The sequence below is a fragment of the Mus caroli genome, unplaced genomic scaffold (genome assembly GCF_978045245.1).
Source record: "Mus caroli unplaced genomic scaffold, Mus_caroli_1 scaffold_4, whole genome shotgun sequence".
In the NCBI taxonomy this organism is placed as follows: domain Eukaryota; kingdom Metazoa; phylum Chordata; class Mammalia; order Rodentia; family Muridae; genus Mus; species Mus caroli.
Window position 1 is genome coordinate 97,000,446 of NW_028227259.1, and position 26,299 is coordinate 97,026,744.

A 26,299-nucleotide genomic window follows, 5' to 3' on the forward strand; every position below is an offset into this window, starting at 1 on the left:
CTCACACAAAAGAGTAATTTCATTCAGATGCAGACTTGTTCTATAGAGCTGTCTGGTTTCCCAGGCACATGGCAGATCTGAATTTGGGTCATAAACAGCTCAGAGCTGTCTGACCTCAAGGGTTGTAAGGCCAAACAAATCTGGTGTGTGTGTGAGGTAACACTTGGCCTTCTCCCTTGTGACCCACTTTGATTACTTCTCAGTAGAACATGGAAAAAAGCCAGAAGGGTGATGCTAGCCAAGGCTACTTGGTTGTAGAAATGGCTGATGACGAAGCACAGGGCACAGATCTGGAGGGATAAGGAGATTAGATATGCAAAGCAAAAAGAAAGAAATAGGTCATCCTGAAGCGGCCTTATGAGAAATAAGCAACGCCAATTCTTATCCAAACCGATGCTTAGTGAGTGTGTTATTCCTGTGACTGTACGGATTCTGATCCTTGAGCTTTGCAACCATAATATTAGCATGTGAAATCGGTTTGCATAGTTTGCATCTAGGTTGGTTCATCCAGTTATCTAATAAGGGCAAGGTTCAGTTTCCATGTTGGCTGCTGAGCCATACACAGAGAAAAAGACCCATCCCAAGCTGTAGCTTATACGGTGTCCTGTGTGAGTCTCTCCCAAGCACAGGTCCCTGATCGTGTGAATAATTCTAGAGTTACAGTTACCAAGCCCATCTAACCACACTCACTGTGCTTTAGCAATCTCTGTGAGTTGCCTTATTGGATACTCATGAATTTGATACTTTTAGGTAAGGAAATGTGCTAAGTGTGATGGTACATACCCTCAATCTAGCCTTAGGAGGCTGAGGCAGGAGGATCATGAGTTTGAATTTAGCCTGACCTACATAGTGAGACTTAGTCAGGAGAGTTAAGGAGATACTCATGTAGCTTGCTTGGGAGAGTGCTAGCCTAGCTTGCACGTAACCTTTAACCCTGGATTTCATCCCAGTACTGCATAGACTGGATGTCGTGGTAGTGCTGGACTATAATCCCAGCACTTAACAAGTGGAGGCAAGAGAACCAGAAGTTCAAAGTCATCTTTATTTACATAGATTCATAGGGATTTCATAACCAGAGCGGAACACTTGAGACCCTGTCTAAAGAACAAGAGTTAAGTAATTTGCCATTGTAAGTCACATAGATACTCTGAATAAAGCTGAATACAAATATATTTGAATACAAATATATTTAGCACTATATGGTCAACTGATCAGATTTACATACACACTTGTCCTTCATCTCCTAGATTGCCTTCAAGACCTGAGTTATACTGGGTTTACAAAAGTGGGAAGATGGGGGTCGTTAGGCCAGCAGGTTTCAGGGCCCATCCTAAAGACCACATTTCTGTATGTTTCAGGAACTAGGCAGCCAGCATCAGGAGTATGTGTATTTCTTGTAAGCCTGTAGAGCACACATAAAACGGTGGCTCCATAAGTGCTCTCCCAATTCAGGCCCCACAGAGCTTAGCCACTTCATGTTTGCTCAATGAAATAAGAACACAGATGAAATATTATCAAAAGGGCAAATGTAACATCTTAAGTATTAGATGTATGTGGAAAACCTCAAGGCTGATTCCAGGAAGCTCATCCAGGAGAGAAAGGGCTTTCTCTGCCACTAATTCCGTTGTTTTCTTTAATGTTTTTAAACCACTTATTTGGTACGTGTGTGCATTAGTTACGTGTAAACTGCTGAGATAAAACACCAAGATGCAGGCCACTTACAGAAGGAAGGCTTTATTAGACCTGTGGTTCCAGAGGGATGAGTCCATCAAGGTGTGGAAGCCACAGGTGTGAGAGGTCAGATCTTAAAGCAAGTGTGAAGGAGGGACTGAACACTGGGAGTGGTGTACAGCTTTGAACGCCTGAGGCGGGGGGGGGGGGGGCATCTATCATTTAGATCACTATTTTCTCTCTCTCTCTCTCTGTATGTTTGTATGGATGGATATGTATGTATGGATGCATGTGCACATGTGTGTGTGTTTGTCACAGCACACATGTAGTGTACAACTTGGAGAAACTGGCTCTCTCCGTCCATTATTTGGGTTTTTGGGATTGAACTCAAGTCACACTTGGTGGCAATCCCACTGAGCCATGTTGCCCACTCTCCATCATATTTTCTAACAGATGAAGCAAAAACCTGCAACTGAATTAAATGAAACATATTTTTTTTCCACCTCAGAATTACGAGATAAGAAATGTACTTGTCATATTCTGTTTACCATATTGTAACAGTAACAATTTTAACTTTAAGAAAACAATTACATGTTTGATTAGAAAGAAAGTATTCTTGGTTTTTTTTTAAGCTGTAAGTTAAATTTATCTTTTGCTGATTGTTGAAATTGCACAAATATATTTTTTAAAGCCTCTAGGTTTGTCTTCAAGTTGCCTTGGCAGATAAATAGACATTTCGTATTTTAAAACAAAGCTGGTTTGAAATCGGCCAGGATAGTAGGAGGATGACAATCTGTTGTAGATAGAGAAAAATACATATATTTAGATTTTCAATGATTCACTGCAGCATGATTTTGCCTTGGCTGGGTACATATTAAAGCTTACCTTAAATTAAGTAGGTTGAACTTGACTTGTATAGAAATTTAGAGTTCAGAACCTTTAGTCAGTGTTTCCAAATGATAAGCGTGGAAAATGGATTCCTATGTTCACATGATAAGGGTTTATCTATTCACATGATAAATGTGAGGACGTGCCATCCATATTCATGACACATGTGCATGCATCTGTGCACACACACAATGGACATATGTATGAGGTAATAAAGTTTCAGAATGTCTTTTGGGCTGAAGAAGTGCTATTGAAGCTGTGCACAGCTGCACATTCCTGTAACTCCAGAACTAGGGTAGGCAGGAGGAACCTAAGCGCTTCGGTTCAGTGAGAGGCAGTAAGGGAGAGTGCAATAGATGAGAACACCTGAGTTCTAGCACTTTTGTGTACACAGAGGGATGGATGCATCTGCACACTCACATGCATTTTACACACATTGTGCATGCAGAAGCACACTCACGTGCATGCACCCACAAGTGCTAATTATTTGCCCCCACTTTTTGCTAATAAATAATATGCCTCATGATGTTTCCATATAAATGGTTATGTATAAAATCTTCTTTTTAATTAAAACTTAACTTAAAAGTGAAGCAAACTTTGGGCCTGTTAAAGAAATAACCATTGTATGTTTAAGGACAGTTGTATTAGCTGAGTGTGGTAGCACATGCCTTGAAATCTTAGCACTTCAGAGGTGGAGGGAAGAGGTTCAGAAGTTCAAGGCCAACTTGACTATGTAGTGAGGTTTAGGGCTGTATAAAAAAATTGTCTTTTAAAAAAAGAAAAAGGAGAAATAGTTGTTTTTGAGTTTATGCAATATTTTCCTTTAAATCCAGCAATCATCTGGAAAATGTTTCTTGAATGCCTGTTCTGCATCCAGCTGCAGGTGTATAAAGAGCAGGACACAGAGAATCTGTCATTCTAATCATTGTTTTCAAGTATTATTAATGTCATCCCTGCTGGATAGCTTTCATAGTGCTGGATGGGTCTATGAAGACTGCTGGAGGAGAAATGAGAATAAGCTGGACCTTGCAACAAGATGTACCTGTTGGTACAATAGTGGCATGGCTATTACAGGAGTAACCATTGCTTCCTGACTGGATTTGAGGCCTACTCCACAGGCGGGAACTCACGCCTGGTCCTGAAAACCTAGTCAAAGCCTCCTGGCTGGAGAGGCCATAGGCCCTGGAGGGGAACCTGCTCTTGTTGTTTTAGAAGCCGGACAGGCCATCAAACTGCTTTCTAACTATGTATGTTTATACCCATAGATCAATGCGGCTCCCGGTCTTGGTCCATCAGAGAAGCTTTCTGTGCTGGGCAGCAGTCAATGCAGAGGATCCTAACGGACTGAACCAAGTGCTGCGAGTTAGAGACTATGAGTTCTCAGCCCTATGTCGGTATCAATATCATCACCCTTCTCAGCAAGCTCAGGGAGCAGTGACAGAAGAGGCCCTGGAAAGACTGAAGGAGCTAGAGGACAGGAAGGAGCGCTGTGACATGCCGCCTCATGGATGCGACTTACTGCTGTACTCATGAGCTCGCTGCAGCTGGGGTTGCCTGTACAAGATTCAAGTCCAGCACCATCCAACAGGGTTGGAAGAGGGACTCAGGAGGCCCTACCCCTAGCTGAGGTGCTGTTGGCTGTTGATGGCTGGTGGGGAAGATTCATTTTTCTTTGAGGGTCTTTGGATTTCAGGTAGGTAGGTTACTCATCCCCCAATGTGAGGGGGAGGGTGGCTAGAGAGATGATCCAGCAGTTAAAAGTGAGTACTGCTTTTCCAGATGACCCAAGTTCAGTTCCCAACACCCAATATCTATAACTCCCAACTACCTGTAAAACTCCCAACTATGTATAATTCCAACTCTAGGTGTTCTTAGATCCTTTTATGACCTCAGCAGGCACACACACACACACACACACACACACACACACACACTTAAAAAAATAAATCTTTTTTTTTTTTTTAAAGAACAGACATGAAATTAGGAGTGAGACTTGTTGGGAGTGTCTGGAGAAAGTTAGATGAGGGGAGAAGTGAAAGGAGATCTGATCAAAATATTGTGTATCAAAACATGTATGAAATTCTCAAAAATATAATAAGAAGTATCATACACCCACAAGAAAACTTTAGCATAATAACATTAACTGTGTAGATTGTTTCTAGGTGATTTTTTCATATATTTTTATAATGTAATTTTAGTACTTTCATAATTTTAACACACAATTCATTTATAGGAAATAACAATATTTTGACTTAGGCTACCTATATCCAGAATCATGAATTACATAAATCTGTGGGAAGTATAAGCTCTAGGAAAGAACATTCTGAAGGTGGAAGTTCTAGCAATACGGACTCTTGGGTAGCTTGAATCATGCCATTTTGTTCTTGGGGAGGAAGTGGCTCACTTTCAAAATCAATGTACATTTTCAGTTGAAGAGAGAAGACAAAGTCACACAACAGAAGCAGTTTTTTTAGAAGTAGGCCAAGAAAAGTTTTCTATATGTTTATCTTCCTCTCTTTCCTTTCTGTCTTACTAGCAAACCTTTTTGTACATGTGTGCTTTTGTACAAATCTCAGAGCAATGTTGCTCATTGGCTCATCTCTTTGCCACCAGCCTCTAAGCTCCCTGAGAAAGTCATTTTGCATCTTTGTTTCTACCAGAGTCACACTGTGCCTAGAATAGACCCACATATTTTTATATTAAGTGTCACAAAAGACACAGAAAAAGATTTTAAAATGCAGTAAAGCACATAGCTAGGGTCAACTGAATACCTTAAAAGCATGATTTTCATGGATGGTGAATCCATGAGTTTCTATCATATGTAATGTAAAACATTAAGAGATTATATTCCTATGTCAACATAAAACTTAAAAACAGTGGCCAGTGAGATGGCTCAGTAGGTAAGGGTTCATGGAGTTTGATCCCCAGGGCCTACATGGTGGAAGGAGAGAACTAAATCTTCTCTGACCTCCACATGAGTTCTGATTATACACACATGTACACACACACACACACACACACAATTTTAAAAAATGAAAACAACTTACAAACATTAAGCAACACATCAAGTGCTGTGACCTGGTGACTTCTGGCTTCCACCTACTCTGTGAACACCACTTTCATCCTCTCTGCTTTCCCAGTGGTATGCATGGCAGAGAACTCAAGCTTGCTATTTTTAGCAATGAGTTATCAAAGAGTCTGGGACTCAGTGGAGCTGTGCTATGCAGGTTCTGAGATGATGGTGGCAGAGCCAGCCATTGAAGGGGAAATTTCTGGTTTCTTTGGAGACTCAGTTGTGTCATGTGATGTTTTTCTAAAAGCTGCCAGGAAAAAAGGCATGTGATATGTTTTGCTAGAGCAGATGTTTGAGAGAACACATGGTGTTTGGAAAGGGTATAAGTAGAACCCAACGGACAGTGGATGACAGTGTAACATTGGTTTGCCTTGACATTCTTTGGTGGTCTTTGTTGGGCTTTGCTGACACAGGTCTTCATGAATGGTGCTGTGTTTGCTTTCTTTGCTGATAATCATTTGTTATGACTAGAGAAAAACACACCAAAGAGCTTCTTGTGATATTCCAGCAGCCTCTGTGGACTCAAGCCAATTGGCAGAGCCTTGCAGTTTCTTCTGGATTGAACTGCCATTGCTGGCTTGTGAATGGTGTTAGCAAGTAGATCAAGTTACCACTGTTGATTTGTGTGAGCTGTACTGCGGATACCCTGACAACAAAGACTGGAATCACCCCAAGAAACTATTTCTAAACAGGTACACATCCCCCTTTGCCCTACTAACCTTTTCTTTCTATTACTTCTTGTGATTGGTGGTCTAGAAGGGAGGTTAAAGTGATTAAGAACCCTTATTAAAGTAGGTTTTGAAAAAATCTAAGCCCTCTGTTGGATGTAGGATTGGTAAAGATCTTTCCCCAATCTGTTGGTTGCCTTTTTATCCTATTGAGAGTGTCCTTTGCCTTACAGAAACTTTGCAATTTTATTGAAGACCCAAAAATGAACCCACACGCATATGGTCACTTGATCTTTGACAAAGGAGCTAAAACCATCCAGTGGAAAAAAGATAACATTTTTAACAAATGGTGCTGGCTCAACTGGTGGTTAGCATGTAGAATTCGAATTGATCCATTCTTATCTCCTTGTACAAAGCTCATGTCTAAGTGGATCAAAGACCTCCACATAGAAACAGAGACACTGAAACTTATAGAGGAGAAACTGGGGAAGAGCCTTGAAGATATGGGCACAGGGGAAAAAATTCCTGAACAGAACAGCGATGGCTTGTGCTGTAAGATCCAGACAAATGGGACCTCATAACATCGCAAAGCTTCTGCAAGGCAAAGGACACTGTCAATAAGACAAACAGGCAACCAACAGATTGGGAAAAGATCTTTACCAATCCTACATCTGATAGAGAGCTAATATCCAATATATACAAAGAACTCAAGAAGTTAGAGTCCAGAAAACCAAATAACCCTATTAAAAATGGGGTACAGAGTTAAACAAAGAATTCTCAACTGAGGAATACCGAATGGCTGAGAAGCACCTAAAGAAATGGTCAACATCCTTAGTCATCAGGGAAATGCAAATCAAAACAAACCTGAGATTCCACCTCATACCAGTCAGAATGGCTAAGATCAAAAATTTAGGTGCCAGAAGATGCTGGCGAGGATGTGGAGAAAGAGGAACACTCCTCCACTGCTGGTGGGACGGCAAGCTGGTACAAACACTCTGGAAATCAGTTTGGCAGTTCCTCGGAAAATTGGACATAGTTCTACTGGAAGATCCAGCAATACACTCCTGGGCATATACCCAGAAGATGCTCTGACATGTAATAAGGACACATGCTCCACTATGTTCATAGCAGCCTTATTTATAATAGCCAGGAGCTGGAAAAGAACCTAGATGTCCTTCAGTAGAGGAATGGATACAGAAACTGTGGTACATTTATACACTGGAGTACTACTCAGCTATTAAAAATGATGAATTCATGAAATTCTTAGGCAAATGGATAGAACTAGAAAATATCATCCCGAATGAGGTAACCCAATCACAAAAGAACACACATGATATACACTCACTGATAGGTGGATATTAATCCTAAAGCTCCAATAACCAGGATACACTTCACAGACCACATGAAGCTCAATAAGAAGGAAGACCAAAGTATGGGTGCTTCGGTACTACTTAGAAGGAGAACAAATATGGAGATAAGGTGTTGAGCAGAGACTTAAGGAAATGCCACCCAGAGACTGTCCCGCCTGGGGATTCATCCCATATACAGTTACGAAACCCAGACACTATTGTGGATGCCAAGAAGTACATGCTGAAAGGAACCTGATATGGCTGTCTCCTGAGAGGCTGTGCCAGAGCTTTACAAATACATAGGTGGATGTTAGCAGCCAACCATTGGACTGAGCACAAGGTCCCCAATGGGGGAGTTAGAGAAATGACTAAAGGAGTTGAAGGGGTTTGCAACCCCATAGGAAGAACAACAATATCAACCAACCAGACCCCCTCAGAACTCCTAGGGACTAAGCCATAAACAAAGGAGTACACATGGCTCCAGCTGCAAACGTTGCAGAGGATGACCTTGTCAGGCATCAATGGGAGGAGAGGTCATTGGTCCTATGAAGGCTGGACAGATGCCCCAGTCTAGGGGAATCCAGGGCAGGGAGGTGGGAATGGACAGCTAGGTGGTGGAGCACCCTCATAGAAGCAGGGGCCAGGAGGATGTGCTAAGGTATTTCTGGGAGGGAGGGAAACCGGGAAAGGGAGTAACATTTGAAATGTAAAGAAAATATCCAATATAAAAAAGAAAAAGAGAAAGAAAAATCTAAGATTACAATTCATGGTAGGGCAGTCAGAGATTTGCTGAGTACAACCAACCCTCTGTGATGATAAACTGGAATATGTGTCCTTATCATAAGATGGCAAGCATTCAAAATGTCTGAAAAATAGTCCTTAAAGGACAAATTGGAAGATAGTAGCAGTTTCCAAACATTTGCACACTACTGATATAATGCTCTTACAAGTCTCAAGATGTCTCAAGTTCTTAGAGATCAGACAGAGATCAGTGGGCCTCTTCTTTTTGCTCTGCCATTCTAGGTCAGGCACAGTTGATTTAGATACGCTTGACATCTTGGCACTGAGTAATCTAAACTGTTGTAACCATTTTGAGTGAATTTAATATAAAATATAGACAAGTGAGTTAGGATTATATTCAAGTTATATTCCACCTCTTTTCCCCCCCCTCTCCTTGAATATCAGAATAACTTAGTAAAATAAATAAAAAGCGTGGGTGCTTAGACCGTCTGGATTTGGAATCACACTTCATCACTGTCTCCCTAATCAATCTTCTAAATGTCTATCTTTAGACATGGCACACTGGTTCTGTTTCTCTGAGTTGTATAAAGGGAAGAGGTTTTAATTGCTGTGGTTGAGGCTGTTGTCTCACCTCATGTCAATTTTTATTTAATTTGTGTGTTTGAAGGTCTTTGAGCATTCCTCACCACTTCTAGAAAGACATCGAGGTGAGGACATAGCACTTACAGCTCAGCCTAGCTGAAACAGTAAGTGTCGGGGTCAGCAAGACTGTCTCAGGGTTAATAAGGTAGAATGATACAGGAAGACACACAGCCCCAACCTCAGGCCTCCATATATATATACACTTGTATACCATGTATACAACCCCATGCTGCATGCATGGGTGAACATGTGTGCACCCCCATACTGCATGCATGGGTGAGCATGTGTGTACCCCTATACTGCATGCATGGGTGAGCATGTGTGCACCCACTTCACTGCCCTGCAACACACTCAAGACATTCTGGGCTCCTGGTTTCATTGGACACATGTTAGACAAGCACCTGATGACTGGCAAGATTCCAAGCCTAAGCCTTCCTGGTTCATCATCTATAAGTGCTTTAATTAAAGAACTAAAAGATAAGACACACAAAATGGAATATGAAGAAAAGTAATGAAAATGTATGTGTTCAGAGATCAAGAGGTAGCCTTTCATTATTATTTTTTAATTTGGGAAGAATAGAGGAAAGTTTTTGAGGGAAGGGAGTTTTCAAGACAGGGCTTCTTTGTGTAGCCCTAGCTATCCTGCAGTTCGCTTTATAGTCCAGGCTGGCCTCAAATTCAGAGATCTGTCTGCCTTTGTCTCCTAAGTGCTGGGATTAAAGGCATATGCCACCATGCCTGGGTATGGAGGGTAATTTTTAAGTAGTAGTATTGCCTTTAAGAGGAAAAGAACTAAGCTAGATGTAGATAGGGCACTGAAATACAGAGAGAGAGAGAGAGAGAGAGAGAGAGAGAGAGAGAGAGAGAGAGAGAGAGAGAGAGAGAGAGAGAGAGAGAATATTAGTGGTATTAGTGGAATTATTGGTAGGTTCCTGGATTCTATGGGAATTAATGAAGAAGAATGAGAAGCCATCTGGGAAAAAAGTAAAGGGATTTCTTGGCTGTGTGGTTTCTGTAATGATGGTGTATGGTAACTAGTTATGACAGGGTGAAGCTAATCAGTCAGAGAATGAGGTGCCACATTCAGTACTCATCTGGCATTCTGCTAGAGCCACCACCAAACCACACGAAGCTGTAAAGACCACATGCCGAGTCCACATGTGGAAGTATCCTGGCTGCCGGTCTCACTTAGTTGGGACTCTGCCCATACCAGCCTCTGAGTTTTGACATGATTACACAGTCGCAGCCACCATCTGATTGCAAGTTCTGAAGAAACCCTGAATTAGGGCCACCCAGCTGAGCTCACCAATCCCCAGAGTTATGGTAAAGTTATGAGTGTTTTAACTCACAACAGTGTTTGGAATTCCATGCACTTTAGCAATAGGTAGTGGGAACAGTAAATACATGACAACTTTTATAAATTTGTAAAATCTATAAATTTTCCTAGACTCATCTCATGCCAAATAAATGCTGAGTTTCATATATACTTTTATATTTGTAAATTATTATTTTTTCTCCGTAAGGAGAGCCTCTCCAAATTATCAAATTCCCCATGCTCTGATTTTGCTCCCACCTGTAGCCATAATTTCTTATTCATAATTAAGTTTGAAAACGCACTATATGCAATATAACAGACATGTGAATCTTTAAGGCAATCTTTCTTGCTGGAATTTGAAAAAAAAAAAACCTTCGTTTGGAAAACACATTCAAATGTTAACAAAAGCAAATTTTAAGTTTGCATTCTTTATTCATATCACTTTAAATGTCAACTGTCTTTCCATTTGCGATCTAAATGAGAAGATCTTGTTTTTACAGTGAAACTTCTTTTTAGAATAAGATGATATATTCAACAGATGGCTCCTAAATAGTTCTCTGCTGAAAGTGGTAGCTTTACATAGATCGCATTGTGATGTCAAGATAAGACAGGAAATATTTGACTTATTTTATGGTTCTTGGAACAAATTAACAGGAAAAAAAAGATCAAAGGAAAAAGGTACATCCTATAATGTACAGCATCCCTTAATAGAGTCTGGGTCTCTTTAAGTGTAGCTTTGGAAGCTGATATGTGTCTTGATTCTAGTTCCAGCTTGATGATAGGCTAAGACGGAGGTCATCGACAGGCTGGGCATCATACTGAGGCACAGTCTCTTAGAAAGATTATCTGCTTTGGGGTAGATTCACTATTCTGAGACAATCAGCAGGATTATCTGTTTTTTGTTGTACTCTTCTTTGCCAGCTTCCCATGTCATGTCAAAACGACTTCGCTTATGTCAATTGACTTGTAGCCTAACAGAAAGGTTCCTGGATAGTGAACCTGTTGACCCTTGTCAAATGAGTTTTAGTCAAGGCTAACTTACCTGTGAGCTAAAAGAACTGGGAATGCAGAACTGGCTGTCTACAATCTCTGGCCCTGCTGCTGTTGGTCCCCAAGGTATGGACCATTATTTAGGGGTTGGGTATATCAACATCTGGGAACTGGCTGTGCTGTGGTTATCACCAGCCCTTCCATAGGCTTATGAGCACTTTGCTAGAAAACAGATATAGTATCCATGATTATTATCAGAAACAACTAAATATCAACATGGTAAGTTGATGGCGTATCTTTGTCTCTTGCCTGTAACAAAGTCAGAAAGAGGATGCCTCCTTGATTTATTCTGCTGATCGTTTAAGAAAAGGCATGGATAATGATCTATTATGCAGATTATCTCAGTTTTTCTAGGTTAAGACCACACATGAGCTCTTAGTTGAAAGAAGTAGAATCACTTCAAGATGGCATCCTGGCTTGGGTTATAAGTTCCCTGTTTCACTGTTTCTGGGACAGACATTCCTGTCTCCTTTGTGGCTTCTGCTAGCCAGAGTTAATCTAAACAGGAAGTTTGGGCTGCAACCATTTTCAATGCAGAAAGGAGCTGGGCCTGGAGCCAGAAGAGCAGGGACATGGGGAGGGGACGCACAGAACCTTCAGCACATAACCCAGGACCTAAGGTTCTCTTAACTTGCAGGGCTGCTTCCCATCAGATTTCTTTGAGGTTAACCATGATTCCTTTGGTAAACATCATGAAAAGTCTTAATAGCTCATTGTGTAGGCAAATTGCTTCTATGAACAAAGTAGTCATAACTATCACCGCCCACCCCACCCCCTACGTTCAGGACAAAGTGAACCATTGAAGGTAGTATCTCTAGTGAGCTGGAAAGCTAGAACTCAAAGCCATCCTGGAAAGCACTTCTGCCCGAGTGTAGCTGCATTAGGGCAGAACCTAGGACCTTCTTTTACTTATTTTTGTATTTCTGAAGTCTTAGTGTATATTCATTAAATGCCTGTAGTATAGAGTTTGGAGATGGGCCTTGATGTTGGGACCCTAGTCCAAAACATGCAAGTCCCTAGATTCTATCAGCAGCGTTGCTGAAATCCTTCAATGTGTCTGCCGAAGTGGTTGAGATTTGCTGGCAGGTCTCATGGACTGTAGACAGGCGTCAGAGTCATTAGATAGGTAAAGATGATCACGGACCCCTGATCTTCCTCCCTCCCCACCCCTGGATTACAGGAATGTGCTACCACTACGGGCCCGAGCCATTGTTTCTGAGGAGAAAGATGCTGTTTGGAAAAGCTATAAGAATTCAGATGCCCTCATTCAGTCTAGAGATGCTCGGCTATGACTCACTTAGATGAGCCTTGAAGCAGCTTTTTGAGACACCCAATTTTCTTTTTGGTTAGAAGCTGTCTGTGAGCAGGTTGAAGGACACCCTTTCAGAATCAAGAATGGGCTACATGCTGGCTTTGTTGTTGAGTGGCTGTTGTTGCTGCTGCTGTTTCCTGTCTGGCTCCCTTCTGGTTTCAGTCTCTCCGTTCAGTTGTCATGCCTTCAGATGGGCCATTGCTGATAATGCACCACCTAATCCTAGTGTTATAGAACTAACAAACCTTCCCAGTGAGAAATCACCCTACACACTTGAAAATTAATAAAGGAAAACAAAACAAAACAAAACAAAACAAAACAAAACAAAACAAAACCTCTAGTATAGTGAGGTCCTGGCGCTGGCTATTGCTCAAAGAGGAGTCAGCCAAAAATAAAAGATTTTAACTAGCTTGTATACACCTTAGACATATGCATTCCACATATGCTGTTAACCTTTAAACTTCTTCCAGGTCCCAGGTCATACTTAGAACACAGACAGGAGACTGCAAGTCTGGCCACTTGGTCAGACAGGAGATTTGCACTGCAAAGATATTGCCAGAATTATTTAAGTGCACCAGTGTTGTTTTTTTCAAACAGCTGTTGTCCAGGTTCATCTTGCCCATCTGTCAGAACTATGCTTTTTCTGATAAGAGCACAGGAGACTTATGGTGGTTGTGACTCTGTTCTGCCCCCTTGAGTTGCCCTTTAGAGGCATGGTCTTTGATGTGGGGATGTCTCAATGGCCAATTGAAAGTCAGGGTTGTCTTCTCTAGTTGTGAAAATGGAGCCTCACTGGAGGGCAATCTTGGTGAAGGAATGTTAGCAGAGACTTTCACAGCAACCCTTAGCTTCAGTTATGGAACAAAGCTTTCTTTCTTTCTTTCTTTCTTTCTTTCTTTCTTTCTTTCTTTCTTTCTTTCTTTCTTTCTTTCTTTCTCTCCATTTCTAACAAGCCTGGTTACTACACTACTATTTCCCCATCATATTGGAGGCAGCACTCCTTTAGATAAATTCTACTTGCTCTAACTTAGTATGTCCTGAGCAAGTTTATTAGTACATCCTTCACTGGGTCAGCTTTCCTGACCAAGTTCCTCTTGCTCACTGCCACGCCCCTATCACTGTGCTGAAGAAGACCCACCCAGTATCGCATAATAAAGGGAATTCCCTCTATCTTTTTTTGGGTGCTGAAAGAGTTTTGCTTCCCTTATTTTATATGGGTGATTGTCTAGGAATGTGGTCTTCAGGAATTGCTCAGAAAAGCCCAAGATGAGCTTAATGGTTTCAGCACAGGAAGAATGTCTTGTTTTAATAAACAGCACCTACAGGTCTGGTGCAGCTAGCCGAGGAGATAAGGACAAGGCCAGTCTGCAGAAAGACTTCAGGGAGAGGGAGGGGGAGGGGGAGGGGAGGGAGAGAAAAGAGAGAAGAGAGAAGAGAGAAGAGAGAAGAGAGAAGAAGAGAAGAGAGAAGAAGAGAGAAGAGAGGGAGAGCAAAGAGAAAATCAGAGCAATCTCACTTCCTGGAAAATCATTAAAAGTTTGCAGTGGGGAGAGGATGTAATTTGGGGCTAGTATTTTAAAGGGCTGCTGTCTTTTCATATTAAAGAGCTAAATGGATGGAAGTGGAAAGTCGGTGAATTCACCAGTATAAAGCATCTCACTTTGCAGGACTATTCACATCCTGTAAAAATTAGCATATGTTTTGTATAACTTCATACCCTCTAGAGGGCTAAGAAAAGGATGGTTTCTTCGAGCTTTCTCTTTTGTTTCTCTTCTCCCCCTTCTGACAAGGTCTCACTCTGTAGCCTAGGCTATCCTTGTACTCACCACAATGCCCCTGCCTTAGCCTTCCAAGTGCAGGGTTTGCAGCCGTCACACTTGGCTGGCTCTCTTCCTTTCTGTCTCATACAGTATGTTATTTATAAAATCTCCTGCCACATTCTTTTACACTTCCTCTTTCACATCACTTATTTTATAGCCCTGGCTCCTTTTCTACCTTTGCCCATTGGAACACAAAGCTCTCCCCAGTCTTCTTGTTCGGTTCCTAAACTTCTCTCATCCGTTGTTTCTTTCTCTCCGCTGACCCTGTTAGCTGGGCTTTTCCCTTGTTGCAAGATATATGTCTGAACTTTAATCATAGCTCCATTCTCTCAACGAGTCGCCAATTGCTGTGTGAGTTTACAAGCATAGACTTTCATCCAGATGTACGTCACTAACGTAATAATTTAAATAATGCTTAAAAGATCAACCACACCTCGAATAAAATTATATAACCTGTAAATCATTTATAAGTGGTATGCTAATATTTTATGATCTAAAACTAAGAAGGCCACACCCCTCTGAAACTGGAGTGCTAGCTAGCCCTTTGGTGTTCTCTTCCTCTGCTGGTCTGTGCTCCAAACAGATGTCTGAGTCTCTTTCCAGCTAATACACAAAGCCATCTATTTGAGTAACTCTTCAGCTGTTAAAGCCGTACTAGGTGGCCTCTAGTAGTTTATAAGCTCCAAAGTGACTCACAGAAAACACACCCAAGAGTAGAAAACTCATTTCGGAGAGGCTAGCTGTTTAGAATTCATGAAGGCTCTAAGTTACCGATTTGCATGTTTGTTAGGAGGCAGAGATCTAGGGAATAGAAAGTAAAACAAACAAACAAAACCAAAACAACCTAGGGACTTTTCCTGCCTCCCGACAGATACTCCACTCCGTGTGAAAGTTAGCCCTGCCTAAGGCATCTAGTTGGTTTAGTTTTTGCTCTGCCTTAGGAGAGGTGTCAGATTAATAACAACGTTAATTATAATAGACAATAAATGATAATTTATGGGCGATCAAGAACCAAGCGGCTGTGGGAGCCTTCATTAAAACCAAAAGCAAACAGCACAACCATGACCTCTAGAAGCACACTATTATACCTATTAGATATCTATATACCCTCATCAATCTGCAGTTTTTATTGAAAGGTCTCTCCTTTGAACTTTTTATTATGGAAAAAAAAATTCAAGGCACACAAATGCACTAACAATTCTGTAATGCAGTCTCTACTACCCACCGCCCAACTTCAACAAGTCAGCTGTGTAGCCAACTAGTTGAATTTAGCTTTTTTTCTTTCCTGAGTCGGATCGACTTAAAAAAATTATCTCGGTAAGCATCTTGGAATGTTAAGAGCTTGACTGCTTATTGCAAAATACACCGGTGGTACAACTAAGGAGCTCAGGACGCCCTTCTGCACTCGTGGAAACGCTGTTACAGAGTTATGCGACCTCGGATTTTCGGGGTGTGACCAGAGGCGACAGCCTCGGGCCTCGCCTAGACTGAGTTAGAGCTCCTAGGCAGCTGTGGACCCCGGCACGTATCGGAGCGCCACAAATGCCACCCACCCAAGCATGCGCAATCCAGACCCCAGAGTTGCTAAGGCCCCCGAAGAAGATAAGAGAGTCGGGATATAATGAGAGCCAATCAGAGGACGCAACAGCCAATCGGCCAGCCAATCCAGATTCGAGATTAAATCAAGTCCTCAGCAGTCGGTTTGCCCCACCCTTGTCCAATCAGGGAGCCCGCTACTTTGGGCGGACTTTTCAAAACAGCGAAAACAAAACAAATCGGGGACCTTTAAAAGGTGTGAGGCGTCCAGAAGCGGTCTCCTTCCGCTCTCCGATCGGCTCGCTCATCTTTGGTCCCTTCCGGTTCCATTCTGAAATGAGGCTGGAATTCAGATTCCACTCCCTACCATAGATCCTGGCTCCGCAAGGCCAAGAGGAACAGAAGGGGCCAAGAGAGGCTGGCTCGGAGCAGGGACTCTTTTTCTCAGATCCACTGGGCGAGCGAGCGAGGATCCCTCCGCGCGCAGTCACGCGCCCCGCCCCTTGGGGGCGTCGCAGACTCAAAACAAAAACAAGGGGTTTGCTCAGCTCGGGAGGCTGCGGCGGAGCCGGGAGGAGGTGGCGGTGCAGGGCGGGCGCTGCGCCCCGCTGAGGAGCAGGATGCAGCCGGGGCTGTGAGGCCGGGCGGCGGCGGGGAGGTCGGATGCGGATCTCGGGGTGCCGCTGAGGAGGCTGGTCCCCGAGCTCGGAGACGGGTCCGGACGCCCCCGCCGCGCCGCGCCGGTCCGTGACGCTGGGGCCGACACGGTGAGTGGGCCTCCCGGGTGGCTCTGGGTTTGGTGGCTCCGGGTCTGGATCGCGGTTTGCTATGATGGTGGAGTCCCCCAGCTGCAAATGAGGTACTGACAGGGGCTCCGGGGTGTTCTGAGGCTATATGGTGGACTGACAGCCCCCGGGCTTCGCACCGTTACTAAGCCCAAGTATTAGGCTCCTGCTCGCCGCGGGCGTACTGGACTCCCCACTGTCCCCCCAGCACCCCCCGAGCTACTGGGCCACCCTGTCTCGAGTTGCGGGGCTCGTCAAAGCTGCAGAAGCTGCGGGGGCAGCTTGGAGGTGGGCTCCGCGACAGGCTCCCGGGGCGGGGCTCCGAAGCCGCCTCCTTCCAGTTCTTTGTTCAGTCTCGAGACTCCCCCTCCCTTCTCTCCTATTGTGCAACGCCCCGCCCCAGAACCCGCTTCGGTGGCTTCAGTCTTCCGGTCCCCCGCTTTCCTCTAGGGCCCAGAGTCTAGTTAGAAGTCCCTGCTGTGCTGTCCAGGTGATGCGGACAGTAGGGGACTTTACGCTTCTTGGACACTTTTCCTGTACGTCAAACGCTGTCGGCCACAGAGCTGGTCGGAACTAGCCCTGGCCAGCGGAGGTGACCGAGATACCCCCCTCCCCATGCCACGCCTCCTTGTCTTTAGGGGAGGATTCCCCTGAGGCTGGCCGACGTGACCGATTCCCCCTCACCCGGTTCTGGCTTGCGTGATCGAGGCGCCCCTAGCTGGAGGCCAGCTCCTTCTGCTCTCACACCCTTCGTATCCGGATTGTATTCTTAACCGGCCGTGATGTGTTTGCTGCAGATGAAGGATTTGGGGGCCGAGCACTTGGCAGGTGGCGAAGGGGTTCAGCTTTTCGGATTGTTGAACTTCTACCTGGAACAAGAACAGAGATACCAACCTCGGGAAAAAGGGCTGACCTTGATGGAGGCTACCCCGGAGGTAAATTTGAGAATTGATAGGACTTGGGGGAAGGTGGGAAGGTAACTTTTTGTTTTTCCTCATACCAAATCAGTACCAAAGGCTACAAAGTTAAATCCAAAATTGGCCTCCCGGTACTAAGAAAAACGTGAAACTGCAGAGGGTTCTGCTTTTGTTTTTAGTCAATGTGGAAGTTATACCAAGTGTACTACTGTAGAGGCGTTTCTTCTGGTGGTGGGAAATTCCTAGAGAATATTTCTAATAGGATCTTAGATTGTGTCAGAAAAACCTCATCAAGGAACCCACATTCTGCTGTAACTGCCTTGGGTGGGGCAACACTTCACCTTATATTGAGTTGGCTAAAGTTCTGTATTGGATAAATTTTAAAAGCAGTGATTTATCTATTATATCTGAACGTAGTGCGATAGCTTTAGGAGGTCACGTGTACAATGGGGAAAACTACAGGGAGAGTAGGTTTTGAACCACCTCTATTCCATTCTAAGAAAATAAACTTTGATTCTTGGTTTTTAATTTCAGAATGATAATACTTTGTGTTCAAGACTGAGAAATGCCAAAGTGGAAGATTTAAGAAGTTTAACTAACTTCTTTGGATCTGGCACTGAAACTTTCGTTCTGGCTGTCAATATTTTGGATAGATTCTTGGCCCTTATGAAGGTATTTAATTGCTTTTTATAAAATCCATATTATATTTTATATCTTTATTTTGTTAATTTTTATTTTACTTTTTGATACATGGTTTCTCTGTGTAGCTCTGTCTGTTGTGGAACTAGTTCTGTAGACTGGCTGGCCTCCAACCTCAGAGTTCTGCTTGCCTCTGCCTCCCACTCCCAAGTGCTAGGGTCAAAAGTGTGTGCTTCCACTTCTGACAAATCAACATGTTTCCAATGGCCAGTGCCTAACACAGTCTCTAACACATACAGGACTCAGTATTTGTCAAATGAAATGTAATAAAGCCTCCTGATTATAAACTTAAATTAATCAAATTGTGATCATTCATACTAGAGAGACTGGAAAACTGTATTTCTGCGTCTTCAATAAGGTTTTGCTGTGCCTCTTAAATATGTCCTCTAGTAAGACATTACAGAGGAAGACCACTATGCTTTAAGTACTCTGTGTGTGCTTCCAGGGATTCAGGGAGTTAAGAAGAATTAACTAAAATTCACTTTGTGAAAAATACTGTAATATCTGTTACAGGCTCATTTATAGAAGTGCCCAAACTGAGTGAGAGGAAAGAAGCTAGACTTTTTATAAAAATAAAATGCTGTGTGTGGGGTGTGTGTGTGTGTGTGTGTGTGTGAGTGAGTGAGAGAGAGAGAGAGAGAGAGAGAGAGATTTTCATTTGTTATCTTGTTTCCCTTGGAGCCTGCATGGTTTTAACACTGAAGCAGGACAAAGAAGTATAAAATTATGCTAAAGTTGATCTGCTCCTTTCTCTGTAAGGTCCTTCAAAGCAGGCAGCCACTGTCTTATTAATAGTCAGCAGCAACCGTTAAAAACATGGAAATTCTCTGGCCAATAGGATCGCTGTCAGCTGCTGGGTCATGTTTTAGGGCCCTGAGAAGAAAAGGGCAGCCATCTGTCCGCAGCAGCAGATGTACATATGTCCTCCACCCTGCAGGGTTCGTGGGGGTGCTTCTCCTGGGCAAGATTACATCACGTAATGGCAGAGTTTCACACAAAAAGAGAAGGCGCGGAGTAGTCTCCCTTCATCCAGGCAGGGGAGTGTGTGTGGTATGTGGTCATGAGTGTGCGTTCAGAGGGTTTTTTGTTTGTTTGTTTGTTTGTTTTGAGGGAAGATGTACTATTCTCAGTTTTACTAAGTCAGAAATACAAATTATATTTCAGTGCCAGAAAGCAAGCTTTTAAACTAGTTTTGGGTTTTTTTTTTTTAAATTTGCATGTAAATTTAATAAATGCTTATATAGCCATTTTTTTCTTGTTAAAGAGTTTATGGTGGTCTGAAATGTAAAATGATTGTGGGTAAAGGTGAGTGCATCTAAGAGAAGCAACATGGCATTATTTCAAGTGTCGTTTGTTGCCAAATCAAAGTATGATTGGTTCCTCGTGTTGTTTTCTAGGTGAAACCGAAACACCTGTCCTGCATTGGCGTCTGCTGCTTTTTGCTGGCCGCCAGGCTGGCGGAAGAAGAAGGTGACGTTCCCCCCACGCACGACGTGATCCGGATCAGTCAGTGTAAATGCACAGCGTCTGACATTAAACGCATGGAGAAAATCATCTCAGAGAAACTGCACTATGAGCTGGAAGCTACCACTGCCTTAAACTTTTTGCACTTGTACCACGCGATTGTATTTTGTCATACTTCAGAAAGGTGAGTGGGGCTCAGCGGAGTCACCCCAGGCCTTCAGGTGACTGCCACCAACAGGAGGAAATTAGATCGCCAACAGATTGTTGTTTTACTCTGTCCAGGCTTTCAACTTGGATGTGAGTGCTTAGAAATCAAGGAACTGTTCTAAAGGTTTAATACATCCTTCCCCCTTGCTTTGTACAGGAAGGAAATTCTCAGCCTCGATAAACTCGAAGCTCAGCTGAAAGCTTGCAACTGCCGACTTGTCTTCTCAAAAGCAAAAGTGAGTCTCTTTCTTGTTTACACGTCTTACAAGAGCCTATTTTGATTTTTTTTCCCTAATGTTTGTTTATTTTTTTGTAGCCATCTGTATTAGCTCTGTGCCTTCTCAATTTGGAAATAGAAACGATAAAATCCGTGGAATTGCTGGAAATTCTCCTGCTTGTTAAAAAACATTTGAAGGTAAATATCTTTGTTTTTTTTGTTTGTTTGTTTGTTTTAAAGCAATCGTCTTTTCTTGTGTTACCTTTTTTTCCCCCTTGTGTCTTAATTACTCGATACAATCCTTCATGAAATTCTCAATGTCTTTGTTTATTTTTCTCTTGTATGTCAGGTGTTAGAATTTTTTGACCCAGACAGTATTAGTCTAGATGGAACTCTGACTTGGTCAGCTTCCTTCTGAATGCAGGTGCTCGTTCTGGGGACTTGTGCCCTATGTGCCCTATCCAGGATAGCTGTCCTAGTCCTCAACTCTGCACTACAACGTACTCTAAGTACACTCATGGACTAGGCGTGCCCAGAGGCAGGAGAGCTGTGCATACTCCCAATGACTGTTCTCAGCTGTGGACCAGAAAGTATACTAGATATACCAAGGTGATCGAGGAATCCCCTCATGTCAGTGTCTGTAGAGCTGAGTCAGCGCAGTAGCACTACCAAAGGTCATTAGCAGTTTTTTTAAAAGCTCCTTAGGTGGGCTACTTCTGTAAGTTTTTGCAGTTGTGAAAACCAAAACCAAAAGCCCAGTGCTTTTCCTTGCTTAAACTAATAGTCTGGTTAAGGAAGTGCAAAATTTAACATGAAACGGTATGCTTGTTATATTGTGACTTAGTGTTAGATAATGGTGAATATGAGAAGTACTTTGGGGGTTATTAGCAAAGAAGTAGGCAATCCAGGATGTGTGTGCTGCCTGGGAGCCTGGACCATCATCTGTGAGAATGAAGGTTTGGACTGCAAGGGCTTATGCTAAGACATGGGTAGGCTAAGTAAGTTGGGAAAGTCATTTTTAGGTTGGACATGCAGGTTGAATATTCAGGCTGCAGTCACAAACAGGGTAAGTGTATCCAATTCAAAAGGTAGCTCTCTAGAAGCCAAGTATGTAGGTGAATAGGGAAACATGGATAGCCATTTCAGTTCAATACCCAGAATCCACAGTGAGAGAACTGACTTCATAAAGTTGTCTCCCTACCCCCATACACACACACACCCTAAAAACAATAGAGTTTGTCCTGAGTTTTGAAGAAAGGGCTAATATAATGACAATCAAAGGAGATCATTGAGGACATATGTAGGGACTGGTAGTTGCTGTGTTACAAAGAGCTAAAGATATGGCCAGCTTCAGTGGAATATAGAGGCCAGAATGGTCTGAAAGAATCCATTTTTAAGTCAGGTGATGGCATCACCCAGAAGACTGAGGTGGGAGGATTGTGAGCAGGAAGTCAGTGGAGTCCACACAGTGGGTGAGTGCAAGGACTTCCGGGCTCAGTGAGCCTGTAAAACATGGACAGAAGCCTCGTGTTAGCTTTTCTCTGTCACAGCTTTCTCTCTCTCTGAACGTGAGCATGGCAGTGATACATGAGATCATCTTCATGTCTGGTGGGATCAGTTCAGACAGCATTCTTTAGGTGGGGAGGGCCTGCCTTTGGGAACTTCTTTGATAATGCTAACTTTAGTTTGTATCTTCTGTCATATAAAAATGTGTACCATAAGCAATTGAAACTGTGATTTGTTTAAGAAACCTTTATTACAGAAAGAAAATAATGTTTATAGCAGATGTTAAATTTCTTTTGTTCAGCACTACTAAAAAGTGTACTTGGTTGGTGTTTTCTTAGAATAGGCAGATATTTTTTGTGGGTTGATTCCTGTGTAAGTAATTCTTGAAGTGTTATTTCAACCAGCAGTTCCCATGTTTTGACTGCACATTACAATTGACTGTAGGACTTTAGAGACACTTAGCAGCCAGGTCATATTCTCATCTGTTGAATCAGGGTACCTGGCACCAATTACCATGTGACTTTAAGGGGCAGCAAAGTGTGAGAACCATTGTTACAACATCTTCATCTTCCTACCCAGATCAGCGACACTGAATTCTTTTACTGGAGGGAACTGGTTTCTAAATGCCTAGCAGAGTATTCTTCGCCTCAGTGCTGCAAGCCTGATCTGAAGAAGCTGGTTTGGATTGTTTCTCGACGCACTGCGCAAAACCTCCACAACAGCTACTACAGTGTTCCTGAGCTGCCCACTATCCCAGAGGGGGGTTGCTTTGACGGAAGTGAAAGGTAAGCAAGCATCTTCCACAGACTAAATGTAATGGTGGGTTTTGTTAAAAACAAAGCAAAAGAATCTATAAGGGCCAGCAAGGTGTCTGAGCAGGTAAGGCCACTTGCTGACAAGCTGGAGTTTGAGTCCAGAATCCACACTGGGAGGAGTACCAACCATCGTAAGTGATTTTTTTTTTCAACTCTACACATGCTGTAACATACAATACACCCTCTCCCTCCCTCTTCCTCTCTGTCCCCTCCCTGTCACCTGAGATAAGTAAATACATGTAACTTGGGAGGCAGAGGCAGGCAGATTTCTGAGTTCGAGGCAGCCTGGTCTACAGAGTGAGTTCCAGGACAGCCAGGGCTACACAGAGAAACCCTGTCTCAAAAAACCAAAAAAAAAAAAAAAAAAATTGAAAGAAGAACCGGGGTGGAGACGGAACTCAGTTGGTAGTGTTTCATGGCATGCATGGAGTGTTTTGATCCCCAACACCATTAAACCAGGTGTGGAGTTGGAGGCAGGACGGCCAGAAATTCGAGGTCATAGTTAGCTGTTCCTGATTTCAAGTCCATGTTACATATGAGATGCTGTCTCAAAAAGAAAAAAATCCCCTGTGGAGAGTTAAAAGAGAAAAATCCCTCCTTGCATGGCAGTGGTTTTTCATGCCAGAAAATGAACTAGTTTTTTAAAAATAGACAATTTGTAAACCTCACCTCAAAGGGTACTTTTATCTTCTCATTTTACTTACTTTGGAGACACAGTTTGGTTATTAAAACAAAAGCAACGCAAACAGTATCCGGGCTTTTCCTGGTTGGCAGGGATGGATGCGGGGGTGGGGGGTTGGGGTGGGGAGTGGAACACAAGAGCCATCGTTGGCATCGCAGACGCCACACAGACATCTCTTTTCCAGTGCTACACTTCTGTAAAGTGAATTTTACTAAATTTGATTGTGTGTGCTATCAGCTAAGGACCAGAAACTCCAGTTTCATAGTGTGTTCTTGCTTTGGTGTTTGAGGGAACCAGTCAAGGAGTGACTGATACAAAGAATACCTTTAAACAGATGCAGATTCGCAGAATTCTGTGGTTACTTCTGCTGCAGTTAATGGTACAGACAGAAGAGATGGCACTTTGTGCAGCTCTCTTAAGAAGGGATCCATCCCATAATCAGCTTCCAAACGCTGACACCATTGCATACACTAGCAAGATTTTGCTGAAAGGACCCAGATATAGCTGTCTCTTGTGAGACTATGCCGGGGCCTAGCAAACACAGAAGTGGATGCTCACAGTCAGCTATTGGATGGATCACAGAGCTCCCAATGGAGAAGCTAGAGAAAGTACCCAAGGAGTTAAAGGGATCTGCAACCCTATAGGGGGAACAACATGATGAACTAACCAGTACCCCGGAGCTCTTGTCTCTAGTTGCATATGTATCGAAAGATGGCCTAGTCGGCCATCACTGGAAAGAGAGGCCCATTGGACTTGCAAACTTTATATGCCCCAATACAGGGGAATGCCAGGGCCAAAAGAATGGGAATGGGTGGGTAGGGAAGTGGGGGGGGGGTATGGGGGACTTTTGGGATAGCATTGGAAATGTAATTGAGGAAAATACGTAATAAAAAATATTAAAAATTTAAAAAAAATTAAAAAAAAAGAAAACTATTGTTAGCAGGACATGGCAGTACATGCCATTAATCCCAGCACTTGGGAGGCAGAAGCAAGCAGATTTCTGTCAGTTCAAGGCCAGCCTGATCTACATAGTGAGTTCCAGGACAGCCAGGGCTACATAGAGAAACCCTGTTAGTGAATGAATGAATCAACATCTTATAACTAGAATAGACTTGACTTGAAACTCAGTTCAACTGTGTACATGATGATTAGCTTTTGAATATAATATCTGTGTAAACTGCAGCAGGCGGAGTTGTATTTTGCCGATAGTCATGTGTGTTTTCAGCAGTGACACCCTCCTGCCTTTTTCCTTTCAGTGAGGACTCTGGTGAAGACATGAGTTGTGGAGAGGAGAGTCTGAGCAGCTCCCCTCCCGGCGATCAGGAGTGCACCTTCTTCTTTGACTTCCAAGTGGCTCAGACGCTGTGCTTTCCACCATAGAGGTCACATGTCTGTGTCAGGGTTTAAAGTGTGTGTACCTGTTTCAAAGCAATACATGGGGTGTGGGTAGTTTTCTAGTCCAGCCCCCGTCTAGACAGGAATTTCACAGACTGGAATACCTACCTTCTATTTATTATTCAGATCAGATCTGGCCTATTTTCATATTTAATCCTAAGCCATCAAATGGGTTAGTGCCTCTTATCAGTACTTTAAACGTTGGCACTTTATTTTTTGTTGACATTTATCTTGGGGAGGAGGGAAGGTGCAGATTCCTTCATTCCTTCTCAGGACTTGGAAAGATGAATAGTGTAGCCTGTCTGAAACTGTAGAGCCTTCAGGTGTCTTTATTTAATAGGTTGGGAGTGTGCAAGGGCTTCCTCAGCAGGGACAGAAGGCAATCCTTTCATGGTTTATCTTGGATTTCCTTCTCCCTTGTTCTCATAACAGAGACTGCAGTACTCTTGAGTGTCAAACACCAATTCTGTTTTTCTAATGGTGTGTATTGTCCGATACAGATCCTATACGTTAAGAATTGACACGTCTGTGAATTTTAGTTCATAAACGTCTTGAGCTTTCTGCTGAAGCAGAAGTCGCCATCAAGCTAGGACTGTTAGTTGCATTCTTAATGCCTAAGTATTGTCAGACTGTAGTGTTATTTTAGTGTTACCTAAAACGTTCATAATCTGCTAGCTTTGCATGCACCTGTGTGAAAGCAGAACAGGAAATGGAACAGATAGGAACAGAACAGGAAATGGAATTGATAAGTGCTGATTTAGCTCATCTCACTTTCTTGTATTAAAATATCTGCATGATTACTTTCTAATTGTTTTATAATTCACATTTCATAATGTATTGTATATGGGTGCCAAGATGTGAATATGAAGTGAAAGACCTCCAGTGTTTGTAGTGTTAGTTTAAAGCAATTCTGTGTGGTGATAGAGCCATAAGGATGAAGATGTGTACACTCTGTACACTAAAGCTTTTGTACAGAGAATTTTTAACTTTATAAACCTATGTGAAAATGTAAATCTTTAAAAATGTACATAAAATACTGTATTTTTTTACCTTTGTGTGTGATAATTGGTCAGTGCATGTAAATATAATTTATTGTGTGTTCTATATTATGCTCAGACATTGATGACTTACTTTTTATTAGTAAGTCAACACCCAGTGAGGTGTTTTCCAAAGTAGATTTTTTTGAATTCCGAATAGGTCATAATTCAAAAATAAAAATATTAATGAATTCTCCTTACACGTATTCCTATTTCAGTTTTTAATTGATTTTTGGTAAAAGTACTTGGTGCATTTTAATGTGAAGGCTTGAAGTGAGGCTGGAGGGTCTGACATAGCTTTGTAACTGCTGATGAGCCCCCTGGATTGGAGTTCGTCATCAGTTTGTCCCTTAGTTTTAGAAATACCAAAAAGCACTCTGGCACTTGAGAATTGACCTGTCTCCAGGTGGATTCATATTAAGCTTTCAGGAATGGCACATTAATCCGAATGCCTGTTTCTTCACAGTGAAAGCCAATGACACAGTACCAGGTAGGCCAGTCTGGTGAACC

The 26,299-nt window shown here is 42.7% G+C and overlaps 1 protein-coding gene across 1 annotated transcript; it reads left to right on the forward strand.

Annotated features, from left to right (window-relative positions):
- The first annotated feature begins 16,705 nt into the window (after positions 1-16,705).
- On the forward strand, positions 16,706-25,997 carry Ccng2 (cyclin G2). The gene is made up of 8 exons (XM_021162932.3): positions 16,706-16,832; positions 17,648-17,785; positions 18,302-18,439; positions 19,864-20,114; positions 20,295-20,373; positions 20,454-20,552; positions 22,440-22,645; positions 24,614-25,997. Exons 2-8 carry the CDS (start codon positions 17,648-17,650, stop codon positions 24,735-24,737), a joined length of 1,035 nt encoding a protein of 344 aa, XP_021018591.1. The 5' UTR covers positions 16,706-16,832; the 3' UTR covers positions 24,738-25,997.
- Positions 25,998-26,299: the final 302 nt, after the last annotated feature.